The sequence below is a fragment of the Schistocerca cancellata genome, chromosome 7 (genome assembly GCF_023864275.1).
Source record: "Schistocerca cancellata isolate TAMUIC-IGC-003103 chromosome 7, iqSchCanc2.1, whole genome shotgun sequence".
Taxonomy (NCBI): domain Eukaryota; kingdom Metazoa; phylum Arthropoda; class Insecta; order Orthoptera; family Acrididae; genus Schistocerca; species Schistocerca cancellata.
This window is the reverse complement of record NC_064632.1, coordinates 260187632-260214571: the sequence shown is the minus strand read 5'-3', so window position 1 is coordinate 260214571 and position 26940 is coordinate 260187632. Positions and strand designations below refer to the sequence as shown.

The window sequence follows — 26940 nt, the reverse complement described above, 5'->3', positions numbered from 1 at the left end:
TGATTCTCACAAGTCAGTAATTGAAATGCATTCTCAATGAGCTACCTGATCTCAATTTCCTCTGTGTACTACCAACTTTCCTCCTGTGATTAACAATATTTGCCTTATTATGCTAAAAAAAACAATCAAAATGTTTTGTTTTGGGGCACAAGAACAAATAAGGTCATACGCACCCACTTCAGAACCGTATAACACGAAGACCAAAGGGAGTTAAATGCAACTACACGTTAAGCCCAATCAACAGAAGGAAAGAGCTAAAAACAGGAACTTGGAGAAAAGCCCATAAAATATGCCATACAGGCAATGGAAGTACTGAACTTAAGATGAAATGTCCTTTGCCACATTGCTACAACGAATGAAGAGTAAAACGTGGACGACAATCTGCATGTCATTCACTAAAATAGCCAATAACTCAGAAGGCAAACATATTGGAATGTAAGTGGTTAAAAAAGGGCACTCCATCAGGTGGGGGCTCACCACTTAAATGGCAATGGCTAAAAAGACAGTGCCCAATACGAAACCTAACTAAAATTATCTCCTCGTGGCGAGAGGGCCGAGAAGAGGTCAGCCAAGCCACTGGGAGAGGTATAAATCCCCGGAGCTTGTTCCCATGAAGGGTGGACCAGTGGTGATGCCAAAGTGATCACCTGCTGACAGACAGCAACACAGAGATCAACGGAGGAAATGGAAGAACTAGCGGGTGGACGTAAGAGGACTGCAGCCTTGGCAGTAGTGTTATCAGCCTTGTTTCCTGTCAGAGTGAGGTGATCAGGGACCCACATAAACATCATAGAGGCTCCAGCAAGAGTAAGCAAGTGAAAGCTTTCCTGGACCCATTGCACTAAGGGATGGGCAGTGTATAGCACACACAAGCTCTGAAGAGTACAGAGAATCGGAGCAAATGACAATTGAAAAGCCTGCGTTGACGGGTGACGTGCATACCCTGATGCAGGGCAAAGAGCTTTGCTGTAAATACTGCACAGTGTTCCATAAGCAGATATCTAAAATTATCTGTGCCAATGACGTAGGCACACCCAACACCTCGTTGAGTCAGAGAGCCATTAGTGTACTACCGAGAAGATCCATGTGATGGCTGAGAGACTTACAGCGATAGAACGAGTCTGGAGTAGTGTCCTTAGGAAGTGAATGAAGTCCAATGTGAACACAGGCCGCCACACAAAGCTAAGGTGGTGGAAAGTTCGCAACCATCGGAAAAGTGGCATGTAGCATGAAGTTAAGCTGCCAGAGCAACAGCTGAAAAACTCCAGGAGGTAACAGAAGAGTGATGCATCCCATATTGGCGATAAGTCATTGAAGGAGGCAAATGATGGGTGGCCAGGCATGGCAGACAAATGGCACGCGTATCCTCTGAGGAGAACACGATGTCGGCACAACAGCGGTAGTTCGGCAGCTTCTGCATACAAACTCTCAACCAGGCTAGTGTAAAAGGTGCCAAGGCCAAACAGGTGCCATGATGGTGGATTGTATTGAGACAATGTAAGATGGACAGACATGCAGATGCATAAATGAAACACCCATATTCTAGTTTTGAATGGATAAGAGATCCATACAAATTGAGGAGGGTTATCCGTCCACTCCCCAGGAAGTATTGCTGAGGATTCTCAAGACACAGAGACCGGTGACCGCAGGCGGCCAGGTAAGACATGGGAGGACCACAAAAGTTTCTTATCAAGCATGAGCTCCAAGAATTTCGTAGTTTCAATGAACAGAAGAGCAACAGGTTCAAGATGTAAAGACAGTGGAAGAAGCTCTTTACGCTACCAGAAAATCAAATGGTTTTGTCAGTGGAAAAGTGAAAGCTATTGTCGATGTCCCACGAGCAAAGAGGATCGAGACAATGCTGAAGACACTGCTCAAGGAGTTGCTACAGACGGCAAAATCGTCAATGAAAAGGAAGTCAGAGATGCCCGACGAGAGACAGGCCATAACAGGGTTAATGGCGATAGCAAAGAGGACGGCGACTAGGACGGAACCCTGAGGCACACTGTTTGCCTGGATGAAGGTGTCAGACAAGGCAAAACCTACACACGCCTTGAAAATTCAATCTTTTAAAAAATCCTGAAGGAAATGGGGCATGCGGCCTCAGAAGCCCCACATGTAGAGAGTACGGAGGATACCAGTCCTTCAGAAGCTGTCGTGGACTTTCTCCAAATCATAAAACACGGCCACAGTTTTGTATTTCTGCAGAAAAAATTCATGACATGGATTGACAAAGTGACAAAATGGTCAACTGCAGAACTGTGCACTCTAAATCAATGTTGTGCAGTGATTAGTAAATTGTGAGACTAAGCCACGATACCAGCTGAGCATGAATCTTAAGTTCCATCACCCTGCAAACACAGCTGGCGAGAGAAATGGGGTGGTAGCTGGAAGGAAGGTGTTTGTCCTTACCAGGCTTAGATATGGGTATGACAGTGGCTTCATGTCAGCCTCTGGAAAATGTGCCCTCTGCCCAGATACGATTTTTGTAGAAAATGCTTGCCTGCAAGAGAAAGGTGCAGCAACATCTGAATGTGAACGTTGTCTGGCCCTGAAGCAGAGGATCAGGATGAAGTTCGAGTGTGATTGACCTCCCTAATAGTAAAAGTGTCATTGTAGCTCTCATGATTCTGAAGGATATTGCCCGAGCCGCCTCCACTCGTTTCCAATCGAGGAAGGCAGGATGATAGTGGGTGGAGCTTTAAATCTCCACAAAATAGTGGCCCTAAGTGTTGGAGATCAATAGGATCCACTATGACATCATCCACTACAGTCAGGCCGGAAATTGGGGAATGGACCTTGGTCCCAAGGAGCTGTGAGGTTGGCCCACACGACGGAAGAGGGAATGGAACTGTTAAAAGAACTGTTAAAAGAACTGTTAAAAGAACTAGTGAATGAAATCCAGTTAGCTTTTTTGCTGTACCAAAGAACATGACAACACTGCGCAGGCAAATGTTTATAATGAATACACTGTCATCGGAGCATGATGGTTACAAATGTGGAGAGCCCGTCTCCTCACGCGAATTGTGTCACAACACACCTCAGTCCACCAAGGGACCGGAACACGGCGTGGTGAAGATGAAGTGCAAGGAAGGGAACATTCTGTGGCAGTAAAGATAATGTTGGTAAGGTACTCTACCTGGTCATCACACCTGGGAAGATGATGTTCATCAAAGGTTGCGAGGGAGAATTAAAGACTCCAGTGAACCTTAGAAAGCTGCCATTTGGGTGTGCACGTGGGTTGGGTAGGAGTCAGGAAACAGAAATTACATGGAAAATGCTCTCTCAAGTTCATGTTGGAGATAATGGACCACTTGAGATGACAGCCAAGCTGGGCAGTGCAAAAGGAAAGGTCCAAATGGGTACAGGTGTGCGCCGAGTCTGAAAGGAACGTAGGTGCTCCGATGTTAAGGCAGTTGAGGTTAAGTTGCTTGAGGTCAGCGAAGAGGGCACCTCCCTGACAGGTTCTGGAAGAGCACAAAGGGGACAGTATGTTAAAGTCACTGAGCAGCAAAAATGGGTGAGGGAGTTGCCCAATAAGGTGTAGAAAGTCTGCCCTGGTGACACCTAATGACGGAAGGATGTAAACAGTACAAAGCGAAAAGACGAATTGAGGAAGCAAAATGCAAACTGCAACAGCTTGCAGCCAGGCGATCAGGGAGATGCTTTGACTACAAACGCCATTCTGAACGACCCCCCCCCCCCCCCCCTCCATGAGATGGAAAACCATCCTCGAGGGGGTTGGAGTCAAAGCGGACCAGAAAGAAAAACGGTTGGCTGTGCGCACCAACAACACTGAGGTCACATAGGTGAGCGTATCAAATGGTGACACCATTGACAAGGATCTCCGAGCCAGTGAAGGAAAAGACCGTTTGCCTTTTTTGATTTATTGGAGCCTTTGCAATTTGAAGATGACGATTCAGATGTTTGTTAGCGGGTGGGATGTAAAAAGTCTTCGCAGGAGTATTCCTTCTGTCCTTTCTGGCCTGCTGGTTGTATAGCATGTGATTTTCCCTGTAAGGGAAAAATCTGGTTACTTGTTGTGCACAGTTGGAGGAGGAGGAGACGGGGATGTCACTGATTTTACAACTGCGGTGCTGCATTTGATGTTGCGTGTCTGTGTGGCCATGTCCTTAGTTGAGCAAGCTGTAGCAAGGACAGTACTGTAAGCAGACAGTGAAACACAGGGCTTCCAACTAGCCAACAACTTGCAAACGACATGGTAAGGCACTCTTTTTCACCCAGATCTCCCGTTCGGGCAGCTCATTGAGATACATGGGACAATTTGGACAGGAGGCTGCACGGTCGTCATTGCAACTGATACAGCGGGGAGAAGGATGTGGATAATAGCCCTCATGAGCATCCCTACCAAAGGGTGCATGTATGGCTGTATTTCAATAGGACATTCATTCAAGTGTGGTTCAGTACGTGAAACCCTGAGAATCAAGGTGTACCTCCCTGCTACACCTTGATTTCTCGTGGTTTCATGTACTGAAGACAGACAGTCCTTTGCTACAGTTAATCTGTTTGTTATTCACAAAGGTCTTTGAATTGTTAACCTCATTCTGCTTGCATTTAGTAGACTCAGACTGAGAAGATGACATTTGGCTCACTGTGAGAAAATCCCCAATCTCCAATGGCACGCTCCTTCCAGCTGACCACAAACTGGGAAATTTACTGACATAAGCCACTGGCAAGAGGCTGATTGTTATGGCCTGACAACTGGGAATGGGCATCTCTAAACTGATTAAGATGGTATACTGTTGACTTGTTACTGCCAAACGTACCTAAGGAAAGCAGTCTAAGGACTATGAAACCATGAGTAGGTGACAATGGGTTGGAAGTCCAAGCCCCATCAAAGAAAACTGAGGTCAGATGCTTCACCACTCTGAAAGGAAGGATAGGCAGTGAACTATGGCACATGACAGAGTACAATGCAATGCATACAGAAGTGTTTCAGACCGCACTGTTCAGTAAATAGTGCTGAAAATGGAGCTACGAAGCAGACGACTACTGTGTGTTCCTGTGTTGACCCAATGACACTGTCAGTTACAATTGCATTGGGAACAGGGTCATTGAAATCTGAGCATTGATCAATGGCAACATGTCCATCTGATCGGATGAATCACATTCCTTGTTATGCCAGGTCGATGATTGTGTCTGGGTATCCCATCAACTGACAAGGGAACCTCCCCATCACACCCCCCTCAGATTTACTTATAAGTTGGCACAGTGGATATGACTTGAAAAACTGAACACAGATCAATTGAGAAAACAGGAAGAAGTTGTGTGGAACTATGAAAAAAAGTAAGCAAAATATACAAACTGAGTAGTCCATGCGCAAGATAGGCAACATCAAGGATGGTGTGAGCTCAGGAGCGCCGTGGTCCTGTGGTTAGTGTGATCAGCTGGGGACCGAGAGGTCCTCGGTTCAAGTCTTTCCTCGAGTGAAAAGTTTAATTTTTTATTTTCAGACAATTATCAAAGTTCAGGCACTCACACATAATCAACTTCGCTCTCCAAAATTCCAGAACATGTTCAGATTTGCTTGGACATATGCAGGATTTGACGGTCTACACACGGAAAAAATTGAAAACTTTAAAAACATATGTTTTGACAGAGCACAGGGAAAACTGTGCGACTGTGAAACTGTAGCATTCATTTGTTGCAGTTTATGTGACAAACTCTTATGTTTTCATCACTTTTTTGGGAGTGATTATCACATCCACAAGAAAATGTAGTGGAGGAATCGGTTGACCTATGACCTTGCAATCAAATTTTTTCGGTTCCCATTGGAGAGGCACGTCCTTTCGTCTACTAATCGCACGGTTTTGCGGTGCGGTCGCAAAACACGGACACTAAACTTATTACAGTGAACAGAGATGTCAATGAACGAACGGACAGATCATAACTTCGCGAAAATAAAGAAATTAAATTTTTCACTTGAGGGAAGACTTGCACCAAGGACCTCTCGTTTCGCAGCTGCTCACGCTAACCACAGGACCACGGTGCTCCTGAGCTCACACTCTCCTTGATGTTGCCTATCTTACGCATGGACTACTCACTTTGTATATTTTGCGATTTTTTTCATAGTTCCACATAACTTCATGTTTTCTTGATTGATCTGTGTTCAGTTTTTCAAGGCCTATCCACTGTGCCAACTTATAACTAAATCTGAGGGGGGTGCGATGGGGAGGTTCCCTTGTGAGTAAAATCAGCTCCTATGGTGAACATTCGCCTGAGCTTCCATTGGACCTTTGATAGTAAAGATACTATTACAGTTGTGCCCTATATGATCATTATTTTGGACCTAGATCCCTTCATGCTTCTTGCCTTTGTTGAATTATCCATATCAAGGCTAGAATATTGCCAGATGGTGTACTCACTTGGCTACACATTCACCTGAGCTGAACCACAAGGAACACGTCTGATATATAATTGGATGCCAGCTCCACCACAACAACCTGCAAAAAGACAATCTTCTGCAAGGGTTTTTATATCTTGTAATGTGATACAAATGTAATGATGCGATAAAACTGATTCTACAGTTTTACTAACATTTCATATAGTTTCAGCTAGCAGATTCCTGTTAAATTGATTCTTCTGTGAACTTTGTTGTTCACGTATAGGCAACAAATGCTTCTTTAAGTTTGTTATTTCATATTGTTTCGGCAGCAGATTCGTTTTAATATGATTCTTCAGTGAATTTTGCTGCTTTCTTTTTAGGCTAAGTAACTACAATTTTAACAATTTACTGGCATATGCCCCCATAAGTAGAGAAGAAATAAAAATCAAGGAAAGACTGTTGTCCAAAAATTTGACACTCAAGATACTGCTCCATTTTGGTACCTAATCACAATTCAGTAATGAATGTACTAACATCTTTCACATACTCTATCCTTTTTGTCCTCTTCATCAATCATTTCTATATGCTGTGTTACAGAATGAACAGCAGCTAAATCCAGTGTTCCAATTACCACCTGTATAGGATTTTTCATGTAAGACTGTGCAAGTCGTCTGACTCCCTCAGGCCATGTTGCACTGTGAATAAAAAGAGTCATATCAATTTATTGTCATCTCATTTGTTATTTTGATAAAGTCACTGACTACATTCTACACATTACACAAAATAAAAGAGCAAAGTGCTACATGTCTCTTTCCTATTCAATTTTTTAAGTATTGAGACAGATCAGAAAAATACAATTCTCCTTACACAAAATGTAGCAGAAGGCTAACCAGCAAAAACAACTACATAAACCAGAACAACATACTTCCTAAGCCTCTAAAACTTTACCTGATTAGCTTGCAAGAAAGCATCCATATGATTCAATACACAAATCTTCAAATTATCTCTAATCCCCCAATTCAACTCTATTTGAGAATTGCAATTCTATCTATCACACTGCCTATGCCACCTCAAATCTGGGCCAATATTACCTTCTCAAATCAGGCAATTACACATACTTCATTAAACAATTTATCACCTACCATGTGTCACACTGCAACACCAATCTATTACATTTTGAATATAACCAAGTCAACACTACAACTGTCAATGTGATTTACATTTAAATAGGGGAGGATGAAGAGCCAGAGAAGAATAAAAACTTCACCTGAAAAATGAGTACCCAAATATTTTAAAACGTATCATTTAGTGTGTCACATTTCCCAAAATAAATAAAACATTTTCCCAACTTCTCTTCAACTTCTTTTTACCCTCCAAGCTGCTCTCCCTACTCTTCTCTCTATCCATATATCTTGATAAATGACAGGAATACAGGAAATACAGAATTAGAAAATACACATATAAATTCAAGACATTCCTCACACTATGTAAATGAGTGCACACTATTTATGAAAATTTCAATGCAATAGAGGTAGCACCGAAAAAACAATTTACAGAATGGTACATAAAAGATTATATCCATACTATACACAGTGTTTCCATGATACTGATTATCAGAGCTAGTGGAGAAGGGCAAATTTATCACTTTGAGGTAACTGTTTCTCGACCAGAGTTTCCCAGAGTCTAAAGCTATACATAAAAATGAAGCACTACAAATTTACTGTCAGTCTACTGATAAAAATACAAGTTCACACATTTTTGTATTGATTTTATTTATCTGCACTACTTTCACAAGGTGCTACATTTACAAAAGTCAAATTGGCATCCCCAGCCTCTATGCAAGCAAGATATTGTCACACAAAATTCTGTTGTACACACTTTAATAACCCTGGTGTATGTGAGCCACAACATGGTCTTGTTTATGTGATTCAGGATGTATAGTGTCTCTCCAAAAAGATCCGAGACTGGTTTTATTCCTAGCATATAAGCAAAGTCAGTACAATAACTACGGTAGCAGCTTTAACTAACAACTGTAAGCAACAGATATGCATTTGGCCAGTCAGTTGTAAGCAGACTGTGTTAAGCTGTGGATGAGTGTTAGTGTTACTGTGTCACAAATTGCAATGGGGCTATGAACTGAACATCTCTAACCCATATGGTCTAGACAGTCTTCAGAATGTTTTGAATAAAAAAGTGTATGCTATTTTCATTCTACACACCCTGACTCCCAAACAAAAGCAATGAAACATGGACACCTTCTGTGACTTGAGAAAAACACACACACACACACACACACACACACACACACACACACACACACACACACACACCATCTGTAAGAAGGATTTCACTTAGCATCTGTAGAAATGGCATTAGCATCCCTTTTCTTTGTAAATAGGTATTACCTGCTAACTCTTATTACATTTTTTTCAACTTCTTGAGGCTCTCCTTGCTACTGCTATATGTAATGAAAATGATATCTAGTCTAGAAATTTCTGTATTTCCAGTCTATCACAAAATACTGATTGATCACCATTAGATATGAACAACAAAGAGAGAATAATTTTCCAAATAAAACCCAGAATTAAGACAAAGTCGCACTGTCCTAAATATTATAGGGTGAAATCAGTAATTGTTTTGTAACGTAGATTCTACTGTTGACTTACAAACAAATATAAATTCTGTACTAATTATAAACATTTGGAAGAAGAACTAAGATTCTTAAAGTATTTATTTGGCTCTATTTGAAACATATTAGCGAAGCCAGCCCTTAATTCCAAAATAATTACCTGGTTTTTGTATAACTGTATCTGTTAATTTCATTATTTAAACAAATAATTCGGCCTAACCTTTATGGTAGAAGGAACTGTTAAAAAATTTTTCACTGTATTTAGCTAATTGAATGAGTTATATGTTTTAATGGTAATTTCTGTAACTTGAACACAAACGATGTATAGTTTCTGTGCCTATTATTGTGAGGATATAGATAGGACAGATTTCTGGTCCCAATACATGTCAGTCCACAGCCAATTTTCAAATGGGAATGATGTATTGGTTGAATTAACAACAATGCATTAAACAGTGGAATAAGTGAAACACAAATAGGCCTTGTGTTAGTTCAAGTAATTATGTCTGTTCAATTTATTTGGGAAATAGTGTCACACATACCATAGTATTCCGCAAGACCTGTGAACAGAGTGGTTAGGTTTTTACTGCTCATAGATGTTCAACAGCAAACTATTGTAGCAGTATGCCGATGTTTGCTGCAACCTATTAATGAGGCTTATCAACATTTACCAATAGTGAACTGGCCATATAATTGTGTAATATTTGAGGGTTGTGAACAGTGAAAGTAAAGAACTGTGAAACAATTGTGCAACTGTCGGCTACATCATTTACAGAAGTCAGTGTTCAACTTCCAGCCCCCATTTTTCAGCCAGTATAACACTGCAGTACATCGTCACCGAGGACTATCAACGAATAAATAAGCAGGTGAACGTCACAACGTTTACTGATGCTGAAGTGTATTACTCATTCAAGCTCAAAAAGCTATAGCATCCTCAAAACATCTGGCAGGAAGAACTCTACCTTTTTCTTCTGGGGCTGTTCCAATTATTAAAGTTGAAGGATGCGAAAAGCAGGTTGAAAATATACCACAGGGTTTTTGCAGATTTCACAAAAAACTATTCTAATGGCACAGAATGGAGAGACAATGACATTTCAGGTGGTTTTCAAAGTTTTCACTCTTGCATAACTATCTTTAATTATTTACGTTAATGTAGTAAATTTACAGCATATTACTTTGACACCTTATTTATCAGGTGTTTTCATAAAAGTGGTATACATATAAGAAGTTCTGTAATGTTTTTGATGATTTACTTAATTTGTTAAATAGACACAGAACGACATGTTGAGTTTCCTCTACTACGATGACGAACTATCTACCTTATAATGTACAATTTATAAAACCTACTTATATTGTTTATGCAATCGCTGACAATTGGAAAGAGCTTATCACACTATAAGACAGCCTGGTTCACAGAATTTTCAATGGTACACCAAACAATTGCTTGGTATGCTGTCCTCAGATATACAGGGGCAATGGAAGATCACAGTCGTTATTTTAACGACCAATGTTGGAAATAGTAACAATAGGGAAGTTGTGGGGCCCGCCCTTCAATAATTTCTTTTACTTGGATTGCAAGAGAGCAACACACGCACACAGGTCTAACACACATGATCATAGTCTGCCTGCTGAGGCCACACTGTGAGCAGCAGCACATGGTGGGAGATGCAACAGAGTTGTGGAGGTGGGAAGGAGGCTGGGGTGGGGAAGAAGGATAGGAAGGTAGGGGTTGGGGACAGTAAAGTACTGCTTATGAGACCATACAGGGGCGAGGTGGAGAGAGGGTAGGGCAGCTACATGCAGTTAGGAGGTTAGATGAAGGGTGGGGGAGGGTTAGCGGAAAAGGAGAGGGGTAAAAAGCCTATGGATGCATTTGTGGAATACAGGACTGTGTAGTGCTGGAATGGGGACAGGGAAGGAGCTAGAAGTTTGCTGGAATGGGGACAGGGAAGGAGCTAGAAGTTAAGGACAAAGACTAATGAAGGCTGAAATCAGGAGTGTTAGGGGGACGTACGCTATATTCCAGGGAGACTTCCCACTTGCACAATTCAGAGAAGCTGGTGGTGGTGGGAAGGATCCAGATGGCAAAGGCAGTGAGGCTGTGTTTGAAATGATGAACATTGTGTTGGGTGGTGTGCTCAGCAATGGGGTGGGCCAACTGTTTCTTGGTGGCCATTAATGCACACAGAGAGCTTGTCAGTTGTCATACCCACGTAGAATGCACCACATTGGTTGCAGCTTAGCTTGTAGATCACATGACTGGTTTCACAGGTAGCCCTGCCTCTGATGGGATAGGTGATGCTTGTGACTGGAATGGAACAGGTAGTGGTGGGAAGGTGTATGGGACAGGTCTTACATCAAGGTCTATTACAGGGGTATGAGATATGAGGCAAGGGGATGCGGGCAGGCGTTGTGTAGTGATGGACGAGGATATTGTGTAGGTTTAGACAGCAGCAGATTACCACTGTGGGAGGGGTGGGAAAGATAGTGGGTAGGGCATTTCTCATTTCAGGACATGACGAGGCATAGTCAAAATCCTGGTGGAAAATGTAATTAAGTTGCTCCTGGGTGGTACTGTCACGAGGGGAATGCTGCTCTGTGGGCTGTGCGATTTTGGAAGGTGGCGTGTGACTGGAGAGATAAGGCATGGGAGATTGTTTTTGTACAAGCTTGGGAGGGTTGTTATGGTCTGTGAAGGCCTCAGTGAGACCCTCAGTGTATTTCGAGAGGGATCACACACAATTACAGACGTGACAGCGACAGGTGGCTCCGCTGTGTGCAAGTGACTTCTTGGTATTGAATGGGTAGCAGCTGTCTAAGTGGAGGTATTGCTGGTGGCAGGTGAGTCAGATATGGATGGAGATACCGATGTAGCAATCTTTGAGGCTGAAACCAACATCAAGGAAGGTGGCTCATTGAGTTGAGTAGGACCAAGAGAAGCAAATGGGGAGAAGGTGTTGACATTATGGAGTGATGTGGATAGGGTGCCCTCACCCTCGATCTGAACCATGAATATGTCATCAATTAATGTGAACCAGGTGAATGGTTTGGTATTCTGGGTGTTTAGGAAGCATTCCTCTACATGGCCCATGAATAGGTTGGCACAGGATGGTGCCAAGCGAGTGCCCAAGCCATACCCTCTATTTGTTTTTTAGTAATGCCTTCAACAGAGAAGTGATTGTGAACGATGGTATAGCTGGTCATAGCAATCAAGAAGAACATTGTAGGTTTGGAATCTGTCAGATGTTGGGAGACAATGCTGAGATCAAGGACATTAGGGATGTTCACGTAAAGGGAGATGCTATAAATAGTGATGAGCAGGGCACCATGTAGAAATGGAACAGGAAATGTTGAGTGTTTGTGGAGGAAATGGTATTTTTTACATAGGAGGGTAGGTTGCAGCTAACAGGCTGAAAGTGAGTGTCTATGAGAGCAGAGATTCTCTCTGTGAGGGCACCATAACCAGCCACAATGGGGTGTCCTGAGTGGTTGGGTTTATGGACTTTACACAACATGTAAAAGGCAGGAGTGGGGGGGGAGAGAGTGACTCAGGGGGGGGAGAGAGTGACTCAGGGGGGGGAGAGAGTGACTCAGGGGGGGGGGGAGAGAGTGACTCAGGGGGGGGGGGAGAGAGTGACTCAGGGGGGGGGGAGAGAGTGACTCAGGGGGGGGGAGAGAGTGACTCAGGGGGGGGGAGAGAGTGACTCAGGGGGGGGGAGAGAGTGACTCAGGGGGGGGGAGAGAGTGACTCAGGGGGGGGGAGAGAGTGACTCAGGGGGGGGGAGAGAGTGACTCAGGGGGGGGGAGAGAGTGACTCAGGGGGGGGGAGAGAGTGACTCAGGGGGGGGAGAGAGTGACTCAGGGGGGGGAGAGAGTGACTCAGGGGGGGGAGAGAGTGACTCAGGGGGGGGAGAGAGTGACTCAGGGGGGGGAGAGAGTGACTCAGGGGGGGGGAGAGAGTGACTCAGGGGGGGAGAGAGTGACTCAGGGGGGGGAGAGAGTGACTCAGGGGGGGGAGAGAGTGACTCAGGGGGGGGAGAGAGTGACTCAGGGGGGGGAGAGAGTGACTCAGGGGGGGGAGAGAGTGACTCAGGGGGGGGAGAGAGTGACTCAGGGGGGGGAGAGAGTGACTCAGGGGGGGGAGAGAGTGACTCAGGGGGGGGAGAGAGTGACTCAGGGGGGGGAGAGAGTGACTCAGGGGGGGGAGAGAGTGACTCAGGGGGGGGAGAGAGTGACTCAGGGGGGGGAGAGAGTGACTCAGGGGGGGGAGAGAGTGACTCAGGGGGGGGAGAGAGTGACTCAGGGGGGGGAGAGAGTGACTCAGGGGGGGGAGAGAGTGACTCAGGGGGGGGAGAGAGTGACTCAGGGGGGGGAGAGAGTGACTCAGGGGGGGGAGAGAGTGACTCAGGGGGGGGAGAGAGTGACTCAGGGGGGGGAGAGAGTGACTCAGGGGGGGGAGAGAGTGACTCAGGGGGGGGGAGAGAGTGACTCAGGGGGGGGGAGAGAGTGACTCAGGGGGGGGGAGAGAGTGACTCAGGGGGGGGGAGAGAGTGACTCAGGGGGGGGGGGAGAGAGTGACTCAGGGGGGGGAGAGAGTGACTCAGGGGGGGGGAGAGAGTGACTCAGGGGGGGGAGAGAATGACTCAGGGGGGGGAGAGAGTGACTCAGGGGGGGGAGAGAGTGACTCAGGGGGGGGAGAGAGTGACTCAGGGGGGGGAGAGAGTGACTCAGGGGGGGGAGAGAGTGACTCAGGGGGGGGAGAGAGTGACTCAGGGGGGGGAGAGAGTGACTCAGGGGGGGGAGAGAGTGACTCAGGGGGGGGAGAGAGTGACTCAGGGGGGGGAGAGAGTGACTCAGGGGGGGGAGAGAGTGACTCAGGGGAGAGAGTTTGGGACGGGCCTAATAATTTGAGGAGAGGGGAGAGAGTTTGGGATGGGCCTAATAATTTGAGGAGAGAGTATGTCCTGATGGATTTCCAGAATAGGGCCAGGATCAGTTTTTAGGTGGTGGATTGCAATTCTTTCCATTGATGTAAGGTTGTTTGTACGTTGAAGGATTTGGGGAATGATGGTGAGGCAAGGTCGAGGTTAAGATATTCTGGGAAGTTAGCAGGGGGTGATTTGGGGATAGCGGTCGTGGGTCACATTTGGATGGAGGAATGAACTGAGCCAAGCAGGGTTCAACATCAGTCTTTTGTCGAGTGATTGGTAGGGTTGGTGATGAAAAAGTGTTTCCAATGTAGGGACTGGGAGGAGGAGAGACGGTCTTTAACAAGTCCATTATCGAATTTGGGAGTGGAGCAAAAGGTGAGACCTTTGGAAAGGACTGATACATCTATGTGGCTAAGGCTTTTGAAGGACAGGTTCAAGACTGTGTTTTGAGTCTATTTAGGTTCTTGATTCTGTGTGGTGGTGAGAGGGAATTTTTGAGGATGAGGTAAATGTAATAGGTCTGTGAGACAGGGTTTGTCTGCTATTAGGAGATGTGGGGAAGGTTTGGAGGTGGTTGATAGTGGTAGTCCAAGGTGGGACCAGGAAAGGGACAAGGTGGAGAGTGTTTTGAGGTGGTGGTGTGTGTGTATTGCTCTAGTCCCTGGAGGCCAAGGGCTTCAATGTTTGATATGGGATCCAGAAATTTGGGATTTCATAGCAGGAGAATTTTAGGGATGGAGAGGAGGTATTGTGATGAGATTTGGACCTGATCGATATGGTTTTGCACAACTATGTTAGTGAAGGTTAAGGACTGGTGGAAACAGAGCATGGAGGTCTTGTGAGAGGAAGGGTGGCAGCTGGAGATGGGTAATTTGATAGTAAGGCCACTTGGAGGGGTTTCTTTAGGCAAGAAACAACACAGGAACAGTACTTGGAACAGCGTTCTGGCTAGTGATAAGGAAACTTCTGTACTGATGCAGATGGAACGTGCAAGGATCCATGGTTGAGGATAAAAATGCATAAAAATACGTAAATAACTTATAAATACATAAACAAATTGCTGAAATTCACCTAAATAAGGGGGGGGGGAGATCACGAAAAGGATGAAATGGATGGAACAGGGGGAAACAAGATGAAATCTTGCGAAATAGTGAAAGGCGAAAACCAACTAAAAAACCCACTTACGTCTCCGATCATGCACTGCTGCTCACAGAGTGGCCTCTCACACACACACACTCACACACACACACACACACACACACACACACACACACACACACACACACACACAAAGATCGCAGTCTGTGGCTTCTGTGTGTGTGAGGGGGGGGGGGCAAGAGATCGCTAGCTATCTCCAATGAAGGCCTTGTTGGCCGAACGCTCATTTTCTGACAGCCTTTTTGTTGTGCCTATCTGCAACTCAGCCTCTCCGCTATATGGTGAGTAGGAAGTATGCTTTTCATAATCTTGTTAGAAAAGCAGTAATTATTGAAGGATGGATAGACAATGACAAAAAGAAAGTTCTGATACACACAAGCAATGCCAGTCCATCACAGAACATACAAAACTTTGCCTCAGCAATTGTCTCATCACCTACAACACAGGATGGGTCTCTACAACACAATCTATCTTTGCGAACATGATGACTTTATAATGGACGCTGTGGTCTTTGTGTGTGTATCATATTGCTTTGAGGGGATGGGATTGAACGTGGCATCAGAGCTCATCATCTCCCCCATCCCCACCCCCCAAATTTATGGGAATTAGGTGATGTGTGCACATGCCGTGGCAACTCCCTCCATGATCGACCAAGGCCTCATTGCTTCCATGCTACAACACTTAAGTGCACTTCATATAATTGTGCCAAAGGTGGACATAACATTCTGGCTGATCAGTGTAGTTTAATGTGGACTTCAAACCACGGTGCAACTCCACATTTTTCCTCTTTAACAACAGAAGGTGAAAGAAGTAATACGTAACAGACACAAATCATAGGTCTGGCTAGGGTTGAACCAAAGGCCTTTGAATTCTTAGTGTGGCACTGTATCACAACCAGGAAAACTTAATGTCAACATACCTTGACATTGTATGTTTTATGACACCCTACATAGCTAAAACTCCAGTTTCAGGACCAATATTCTGGTTTTTAATCTTAACATATTTACACTTTGACCTACAAGTTACTGAGACAAGCAACTGGTTTCTTTATGCCACTATTGATACTCAATGGAATTTCTTGCAAGAAATAATTTAATAATTCACAACAATCAACTGACAATGTGAAAACTGAATCAGTGGAACTTTCAGTTCACAAGCATCACAAACTAATGAGTTCCTCAATCAAGGTGGTGGAAATGTTTCACAGAGCAATGGTCTATTTATAATGAGGCATTACTGTGATTTGTTTCAGTCATAACTGTTGGAAGAATCATTTACTTAACTTTCAACAGGAATTCTTCAAACAGGCTGTGATATACAAGGAATGTGCCAAAGGCTTGAGTCACCCAAAATCTCCACAAGAAAGAATTACAGCACAAAAGTCTTACTTGTCATGGTTATATCTCTGTGTCAGTTCGTGCTAAATGATCAACAGCTCCAGCAGAACTGATTTAAGATTGTGAACGGTTTAGAAGAAAGCTCAATCACATAACTTTCCCAGTGCATTACGCACTTACATAAGATAATTAATTATTCCAAGAAAACAAATTTTTGTCCTTTACATCAACTTCTTGCGTTGGTTCTAAATTATATTAGTATTAAAAAACATATAGAAGTATACATTTAAGGTACTGGAAGCATTAATTTTGAGCATACCTTGTCATAATAGTTTGTCTATCTGGTCGAATATCTAAAAGTGTTTTTCGAATCTGAGGTTCAAAGCCCATATCGAGCATTCTGTCTGCTTCATCCAACACTAAGTAAGTTATTGATGTAACATCTATAACATCTGTGAACAGAAACATCAGAGCCATGAAAGGAATTATAGTACCATCACAGACTTACGTAAACACGTATGAAAAAGCAGGGCTACTATAAATGAGCCATTCAATTGCAAATCTCTATATTTTCCAAAGTATTACATTCACAAATATGACTGATGCATTAATAGTACCATAAGTTTGCATTCTGCACTCTACAGCTGTCCTGAGCACCTCTAAGGTCTCAACACATGTCCACAGGATAATAAAGTTTGTTCCATACATTACGTAGCAAGATATGTCAATGGTCATCACAGCAACATTGATGCCTTCTCTAAGCAGTACTAGTTTTCCTTGCAGTGGGGTAAGTAAACACAGACCTTAGCGTATCCCCAAAAGGAATCAGAATACGTAAATACTGTCCTTAATGTGACTTCCTGAGAGGTTTAAAATGTGTGCCGGACCAAGTGCATGCAAAGTAGGTGGACACGAAACTTTACCTCGCCCTCTCCACAGTTGCATCTGGCACACTTGGTTGAACAGCAGTTTTCTGTTTTCAGAGAAACTGTCAATACTAATGCACAATGCTCTGTTTACATAGTGGTTCTTTTCCACAATTCTTCTGAATGCACAATGCACTGTTTTAACAAACATCTCACACATTCAAACGCATAGAAACTCATTTCTGCTTTGCTGCCATTTTGTCGAGGCGCTTCACTCTTTAATACCAACAGGTGGGCACAATGCAAACTCTGTGAGTTTACATTTCCATTCACACATCAGTCACGCGTACAGATAAACTCTGGAAAACAAATAACTTTGAAAACACATGGTGATTTATAGTAGCCCTGTGCCAAATTATTCAGAAATAAAAATTTACCTTCTATAAATTAATAACACAGTTTTCTATCATTACAAATATGATTTAGAAGAAGCATTAAAATGAAAGGTGCTGGTAACAAGCCACATTCCTCTTCAGTAGTAGAAGTTATACGTACATTGTGATTATAAAATTAATCTAAATTTACAATCGTTGCACATGAATATAACCACAACAATATATTATTGATTAGAGAGAACTTAACACACGAAGGTCACTGTCAAAAACAAGAAGAGGGAAAAAAATAAAAATGATACAGTAATTGCTGATGGCTCAGAATTATTTCAAGAGACAGAATGCAATAAACAGATGCAGCACATTTAAAATCATGCCTTTAAGGTGGGTAGCACGTCAAACGTGCCGACTTGGAGCAGGAGAGGCACCACAGGACATTTTAATTTCCACTGTCTATATTTCTACAAATCAATTCAGAAAACTTTAACAGCATGACCAGGAAGGATTCAGGATTCATACACATAGCAGTGGAAGCTCAAAAACTTAAAACACTTTTTTTACATGTGAAATTTCATCATTTTTTCACTTACATTTGTTGCTATAGGCACACTTTTCTTCCTGAATAAGAGAGATTCTTTGATGACTTTTGCACAGCATACAAACCATACTTACAGGTGTATGAAACTCTGGAAGTTATTTAATTTATGAAAAAAATGAATGAACTGTTACATTTTAAACTTCATGTTTAGAAAAAATTCAAATTTTATAGTTAATTATCTCAATTTTTTCCACAGTTTTTTAATAGATTTGGAAAATTCTAGAGTTTCATACACCTATAACTACTGTTTGTATGCTATGAAAAATTCATCGAAGAATCTCTCTTACTTAGGAAGAAAAGTGTACTATAGCAATAAATGCAGTCAGTACCGAGTGAAAAAATGATGAAATTTCACAGGTAAAAAAAGGTATTTTGCTACGTTTTTGAACTTTCACTGCGATGAGTGTGAGTCCTCGATCCTTCCCGGTCATGGTGACAAAGTTTGATGAATTTATTTGTAAAAGTATAGACAGTAGAAATTAAAATGTCCTGTGGTGACTCTCCTGCTCCAAGTCTGCCCGTTTGACGTCCTACCCCCCTTAAGAACACATTACATCAATAATGGCACAAAAAAATAAATTCATACTATACAACTCACTAGAACAGAAATTCTGAGCAATATGGGGGTTTGAAAAGCAGCTTGAAAATGCTCTTTAAAAAAAGGAGCAACAAAATTATGATTATCAGCAGCAATGGAATTTAATGTGTGCGGCTGTGCTGCTGCTGAGCAGTTTCCATTTAGCTGATGTACAAGGTTAACAGAAGTAAGGCACATGTAGTGATAGTGATTCATGCTCCAAAAGGCAACAGAGGGTATAAAATCATTAGTGAATTATCCACTGTTTATTGTTTCCACAATTAAAGTGGTCCCATAAAGGTGAAATGAATTATATTTGTGGGAGGGGGGGGGGGGAAGAGGGGGGGGGGAGAGTGGGGGATGTTACAAATGTTATACTCACTGCTCATTATCAAGTCATTCAGTCTCCCTGGTGTTGCTATTATAATTTCCACACCTTTAGTTATCACATTCACTTGCTCTCTTCTGCTGCCTCCACCATACACACAAACACTAAAAAAGGAATGCAGTTCATTAACAACAGCCTGATACTATGAGTGCAGCTGTAAGCATTACTTGGCACAAAAAATTACTTATACTAGAAACATTAAAAATATTAAGTTGGAGCAAAAGTTTGTAGTTTCTAAAAGTTTAATAAAAACAGCAGATGTATATCACAAACTTAAGTCATCAATAATACAGTCTCCTTCACTATTTACAACAGTCTGCCAACACTGGGGTAGACTTTCGATCCTGCAACTGTAGAAGTCACATGATTTTGACGCGAACAACTCATCGTGCCATGCTTGAAGTGCATTTTTATCTGGAAAGGAAGTTCCTTGAAGGTTGTTCCGTATGGAGCAGAAAAGTTGAGAATCTTAGGGTGCCAGATCAGGTGAATTAGATTAGATTAGATTAGATTTACTTTCATTCCAATTGATCCGTAGTGAGGAGGTCCTCCTGGATGTGCAACATGTCAGAAAAACAACAATACATGACAAATATTTACAACTAAAACAAATAAGCTAATGTACCATTCCACAGGTCCCAAGTGGAATGATCGTCATTTTTTAATGAACACTAAGAGTCATTTTACAAATACTAATGCACTGAATTTAAAATAAAAAGTTTATTTATAAGGTAATAAACATGTAATACAACTACTGTAATACTTATTTACAATGAACACATTACTGCACTGAAATGGTGCAGAAGTTAGATTATACTTACACACACACACACACACACACACACACACACACACACACACACAAATTTTCAGTGAACACATTACTGCACTGAAATTGTGCAGAAGTTATGTTGTACTTATATACAAATCAGTTGGTTTTACTAAGAAATTCATCAATGGAGTAGAAGGAGTTGGCCACCAATAAATCCTTTAGGCTTCTCTTAAACTGAATTTCATTGGTTGTTAAGCTTTTTATGGCTGCTGGCAAGTTATTGAAAATGTGTGTTCCTGAATAATGCACACCTTTTTGTACAAGACTAAGTGACTTTAAATTCTTGTGAAGATTATTCTTATTTCTAGTATTGATTCCATGAATTGAGCTGTTGGTTTGAAAAAGTGATATATTTTTAATGACAAATTTCATTAAGGAATAAATATATTGGGAAGCTGTAGTTAGTATCCCTAGTTCCTTAAACAGGCTTCTGCAGGATGTTCTTGAGTTCACACCACATATAATTCTTACTGCACGTTTTTGTGCCCGGAAAACTTTAGCTTGGCTTGATGAATTACCCCAAAAAATAATCCCATATGACATTATGGAATGAAAGTAAGCATAGTATGCCAGCTTTTTCATTTTTATATCCCCTACATCTGACAAAATTCGCATTGCAAACAGAGATTTGTTAAGACGCTTCAGCAGTTCTGTGGTGTGCTCCTTCCAATTGAATTTATTATCAAGCTGTAATCCCAAGAATTTAACACTGTCCACTTCTTCTATCTTCTTGTCATCATATGTTAGACATATACTCTTGGGACACCCCTTACAAGTTCTGAACTGCATGTAGTGTGTTTTTTCAAAGTTTAGTGACAAAGAATTGGCTAGGAACCAGTGATTAATGTCCACAAATATTTTATTGGCTGATCTTTCTAAGACTACACTTGATTTGCTATTTATTGCAATGTTTGTATCATCGGCAAACAAAACAAACTTGGCATCTGGTAATGTTATTGATGAAAGGTCATTGATATACACAAGAAAAAGTAAGGGCCCCAAAATGGAACCTTGTGGGACCCCACATGTAATTAGTTCCCAGTTGGATGATGCCTGATAGCTTGATACATGTCTCTTTCCTAATAACACCCTTTGTTTCCTGCCAGAGATATAAGATTTGAACCATTTTGCAGCATTTCCTGTTACACTATAATATTCTAGTTTACTTAAAAGGATATTGTGATTTACACAGTCAAATGCCTTTGATAGATCACAAAATATACCAGTTGCCTGCAATTTTTTGTCTAATGAATTAAGCACATTTTCACTGTAAGTGAAGATAGCCTTCTCAATATCAGAACCTTTTAGAAATCCAAACTGTGACTTTGACAGTATGTTATTTGAGATAAGATGGTTATAAAGACGACTGTACATTACTTTTTCGAAAATTTTTGAGAATGCTGGTAACAGTGAAATTGGACGGAAATTTGATGCTATTTCTTTATCTCCCTTTTTAAACAGTGGCTTAACTTCAGCATATTTCAGCCATTCAGGAAATATTCCACTGATAAACGACTGGTTACACAGATAGCTTAATATGTTACTTAGCTCAGAATCACATTCTTTAATTAACTTTGTTGATATTTCATCATACCCACTAGATGTTTTTGATTTTAAAGATTTTATGATGGACATTATTTCTGTTGGGGTAGTGAGGGTCAAATTCATATTATGGAAATTACTTGAAATGTCTGGTCTAAGGTAATCCATAGCAGCATCTACCGAACCTGACAACCCCATCTTTTCAGTAACAGTTATAAAATGTTTGTTAAAAAGTTCTGCAACACTATACACATCTGTCACCAATGTATCATTTACACTTAATGCTATTTGTTCCTCTTCATGTCTGGTTCTACCGGTCTCCTCCTTCACTATATCCCATATTGTCTTTATTTTGTTATCTGATATGACTATCTTTTCCTTGTAATATATTTGCTTTGACATCCGTATTACAGTCTTTAATATTTTGCAGTATTTCTTATAATGTGCTATAGCATCAACATTGGAAATGTTTCGGATTGACAGATACAGTTTTCTTTTTGTTTTACAAGATACCCCTATTCCTCGAGTAATCCATGGCTTCTTTGTAGATTTTCCTCTAACCTTGGTAAGTTTTGGGGGAAAGCAGTGTTCAAATAAGGTAAGCACTTTATTAGCAAAAATGTTATATTTTTCATTCATGCCATGAGCACTGTAAACATCAGTCCAGTGAATGTCTCTGAGGAGTGCCCTAAAATAATCAATTTTTGGCTTACTGATTACCCTCTTGAGCTCAGATTTAACAGATTTTATATCCTGTTCAGTATTAACATTTAACAGAAGGAACTGCATGTCATGGTCTGAGAGGCCATTGGCTATTGGTTTTGTAATATAATAAAGTGGGTGCAGAATGGCTTCCCAACCCAACTTCTTTATAGTCCTACAAGTTAAGTAAATTTCATAAACACTTTTAGTAATATCATTTCATCTCTAAATTAATGAACAGTTCTGCATTTTTTCAGTTCAATCAATTTGTTGACACAGTTGCATTTCAGGTGGTGGAGGTTCATTTATAAAATTCTTGCAGTTCACTTTGTTACTGTGGCCACAGAACTTTGTGTAAGTTTTGGCATAGACTTTCAACTTTTGTAAGTCTGCAAATATTTTATTTATCAGCAATCCATATTGTACACATCCCAAACCACATAGACCTTCACTATCAGAAGTTCCATTTTACACTCAATATTTCCAAATGACAATATGTTAACTCAAATAGCAACAGTGAACTACAAATAAAAGATGACAATCAATAAATAAACTGACAGCTACTGGTATACCAATACACAAAACAAAAATGCTACAAACTTTTGGGCCAACCTAATACATGCAAATAAAGATTTGGGAATAGCATACCTTTTTATCCCTTTATAACTGTACTTATTTACTTCTTTTTCAATCTGGATTGCAAGCTCTCTTGTGGGTGCTAGAATCAATACATTTGGACCCCCACGCTCTTCTCTCGGAATGGGCTGTCCGTCAATGTGTATTAAGGCTGGCAATAGAAATGCCAAGGTCTTTCCTAAACACAAAAATAAAATAAGGACAGGTAAACTTCCCAGGGTTCACATAAAGATTAATCTTTGTGTTTTCTATCAAATATCTAATCAGAAAGACTTAATATGACAGCATCAGGAAGTGCAAAAGCTCACTCAATATAGCATGTAAGTCTGTGCTATAATACTTCAGCAGCAAACAAAGCTAGTGCATCTCTTGCCTCAAATATGTTATGTACCTACTGTGAATAAATGTGGTCAAAGAGAATCATCATAGAAAGCATTAAGACCTCTAGTGTTCACAAATGTTCCAGGTTGCACGACTATGATAGCAGTTTTATACCAATGGGAGAAATCTCATCATTAACATTACTGAATATGAATTGTGCAATTATAAACATAATGGAAATTCTTGGATGGAGTAATATGTAAAATACAGGACACCCAAACGCGCACTCCTATGAACACAGCAAGAAGTGGTTATCCGTTGGGACAGACCTGCTGGGAGGACTAGCACTGCAACCCACCATGAAGCTAACATATCAGTAAGAATGACATTATGAACGATGAAATTTAATTTTGAAGTACAATATCGAGAGGTGTTAAGATGAGTATGGGTGGTTGCTGACAGAATAAATATTTCGCCTGCTTCACCTTTTAGGATACCAAGATCACATAGGCTTCTAGGGCGAGCAAAAGGTGACCTAGATTAAATATTAATCTCATCTTTATCAAAATAGATGAGTTGTACTCTCTTCTATTTGGCACTCTTAAATACTATGTTACTTGTACCCATTGTTTTATTAAACTATTGCTTATTAGTATATTTAAAAAAGAAAGTTGTGTGTGTGTGTGGGGGGGGGGGGGGGGGGGGACACTGCTCACATGTGAGGAATATGGGAGGCAGGGAGGAGGAGGAGGAGGAGGAGGAGCTGTATGTATCCACATGTACATTCACACACATTTCCCCATGCTTTAATGAAACCATAATACAGTTAAGATGTACAACACTAAGCAAAAGCACCTCTCCATGGGACACCAACTTATAGTACTGGCTACTCATGTTCATGTGGAGCTGAAGGCTATGTTGGTACCATAGCTTCTCACAGTGTCTCCCAACAGGACTCAGGGGATGAAGCTGACTAAGTGTGTCCCCATAACATACCACCTCTTCCCACATCCTTTCCATAATCTTTTCCCGAACACCCCAGGTGTCCAACTTAAGTTGTAAAGCAATCTGTGCTGAGGTGTGTGTGTGTGTGTGTGTGTGTGTGTGTGTGTGTGTGTGTGTGTCACATGGGAAGATTTGTCATGAACAGAAACTGGATACTGGGCTACCTCCCCACATAATTACTCGTGAACTGACATGCCATGCATGGGTCTTCACTGGTGTTGACTTTGTATATTCCCAATTTTCAATTTTCATGGAAACAAAATGAAGAACACAGAACCAAATTTAAAAATTGAGGGATTTGACAAACTTCAAATATCTGAACATTTGGTTTTGAATCATTAGAAGCTATCTCCACAACTGGATCACATGACAGACCAGTCCAATAAGTGGGGATGTCCCTGAGAAGTTGGACCAGATCAAGACAAAAGCCTGGGGCACAGGGGAGGAAACTTAAGAGAACAGAAAAGAAAGGAAGGCAAAAGAATGACTTCTGCAGAACAAATGGAGGGGAATGAAAAGGACACGAACCAAATAGCTGTAAGGAAGTACTGTCTCATGGTGACAGCGGTAAACAGACCCCTCCCACTTGCAAAGACACTTATGGCCTCCAGAGACCGAGGGAGGAGTCTATACTCCCACTTCCAGGGATAACAAGCTTCAGTAAAAACCAAGGCAAGAAACTGAACAGACCTGTAGGGGTTCAGTCTCTGTTTTTAAGATGATGATAGTCCAACAAAGACCTCCACTTGTTATCTCTTAACATGAGCACCTAGTTTAGATTACTCTTGGAAAAGACACCCCAAATTCATGAGAGCCTATCGGGACACTGGTGCACAAATCTTTGTCTGTGAGGGCACAGGATGAGTAGATATGCTGAAGGAGACAGTGTCCAAGATCTCTCTGGGGAGGACATAGAGCTACTGAACAAGACTTTTACTTTAAAACCAACACACATATCAACTAGGCAAATCACGTGAAACAGCTCTTCACCAACTTGGGAAAATCTAAAGAGTGCTACACTTACAGGAAATTGTTCTCTGCATCTTCCTGGATACTGAGAGGGCTTTTAGAAGTATGACCTTCCAATCCATTGTTAGAGCTGCAGAGGAACTTTTCAAGACCCTGAAGATATCAATCTGGGTCCTAAATTACTTACGGATGTTCCTCCAAAGACCCTGTTCAAGAAAGTATGGGCATAGAAACAAGTTTCTACAGATTAACAGAGGATAATTAAACACAAGGTTGCATCTGGTGCACAAGCCTTTGCAGTTGAAGTCTGTGAGAAATCTCTGAAGGCAATGCGAGAGAAGGATAAAACTATATTTAGGGTTTTTGCAGGTTACTATCATGATGATTAATTATATCAGAAGTGACAATGGTGGCAAGCTGGAGGCTACAAGTGTTGCAGATGAACCTGCAACACAGTAAGGGGCAACTGCTGCCTTGTGTCACCTACTGGTAGACAGAAGGTGGATGTGGCCGTGATCCAGGAAACTTTTATATAAGGGAGCCACATCAGTCTTCTGAGAACTGAAGGTAAGCCGATTTATTCTAGAAATCCATAAACACCCACAATACGCATTTGTTTTAAGAATAGAATTTCATTCTTGCTCACGGCAAACTTATGTTACAGGGATTTAGTGACCATAAAGATGAAACGGAGTGAGGAATGGTGCACAAGATATATTGTACTGGCCTCAGCTTAGCTTCCTTATGAGGAAAGTACTACTCTTTCACAGGAAGTGAGGAGACTGGTAGACAACTGCTCTTAACTGAATAAACAACTGCTGGTTGCTTGAGTTGCCGATATCCACAATCTGGCACAGGGAAGCAGTGACATCAGTGGCAGAGGTGAATGCCTATATGAATACCTATTGGCGAGCAATCTCTAGATCTTTGATAGGAGTAAGGAACCTGTCTTCAGGAATAGAAGGGAAGAAGTAAGCGACATAACTTCTGGGTCAACCTTAATGGGTAGTTACGCCAGACAATGGCATGTGGTGATGCAGCCTTTCTGATCTGACCACATGTATATTACATTGGGGGTTACTTGGGTGTCGAACATTTGTTGACCATAGGAATTTTAGGACGACAGACTGGGACTCATGTGGGAAAGACCTAAACTCTCACTCATCTGAAGGTAAAACTTCGATAAGAAATCAAGTAGATATTGAGGAAATGGCAGATGGAATGATGTCTGCCACTACAACCTTGTACTTTGGACACTTTCCAAACACCAAGAAATACACATACAGGAATGTACGGTGGTTGAACAATAATCTGCAATTGCAAGGGAAGCAGGTAATAAGACTATTTGCCTTTGCAAGAAAGAATGGGCAATGAGCAAAATATTGGGAGGCCCTTACTAAATATAAACTTGTGATTAACCACATGAAACTATCATCCTGGAAGGTATTTTGTGAGGAGGTGGAAGGTGAAGTTACTAGGGCCAGACTTCACAAAATTCGCATAAGAATACCAACAAATCCAGGAGGCACTCTAAGGAAAGATGGTATTGGTATACAAGTACAGTGTACAAGATCCTAGATGTTCTGCTGAAAACTCACTTCCCTTAATGCATGCACTCTGGCAGATAAAGATCAAGATTTAGTCCCTGTGTGATAACCAACAGGAGAACTGAGAATCTGCAAACAATCCGATGGATAGTGGAAACTTTTTAACA

General features: G+C 41.6%; 1 protein-coding gene across 1 annotated transcript in view; it reads right to left on the bottom strand.

Annotated features, from left to right (window-relative positions):
* Positions 1-26940, bottom strand: part of LOC126092067 (probable ATP-dependent RNA helicase DDX43) — a 79257-nt gene that overhangs the window by 7975 nt on the left and 44342 nt on the right. The window contains exons 6-9 of the mRNA XM_049907481.1: positions 22944-23109; positions 19214-19323; positions 16718-16850; positions 6894-7041 (exon numbers count right to left, since the gene is read on the bottom strand). Coding sequence (XP_049763438.1) covers positions 6894-7041; positions 16718-16850; positions 19214-19323; positions 22944-23109 — 557 coding nt within the window. The remainder of the gene's footprint in view (positions 1-6893; positions 7042-16717; positions 16851-19213; positions 19324-22943; positions 23110-26940) is intronic.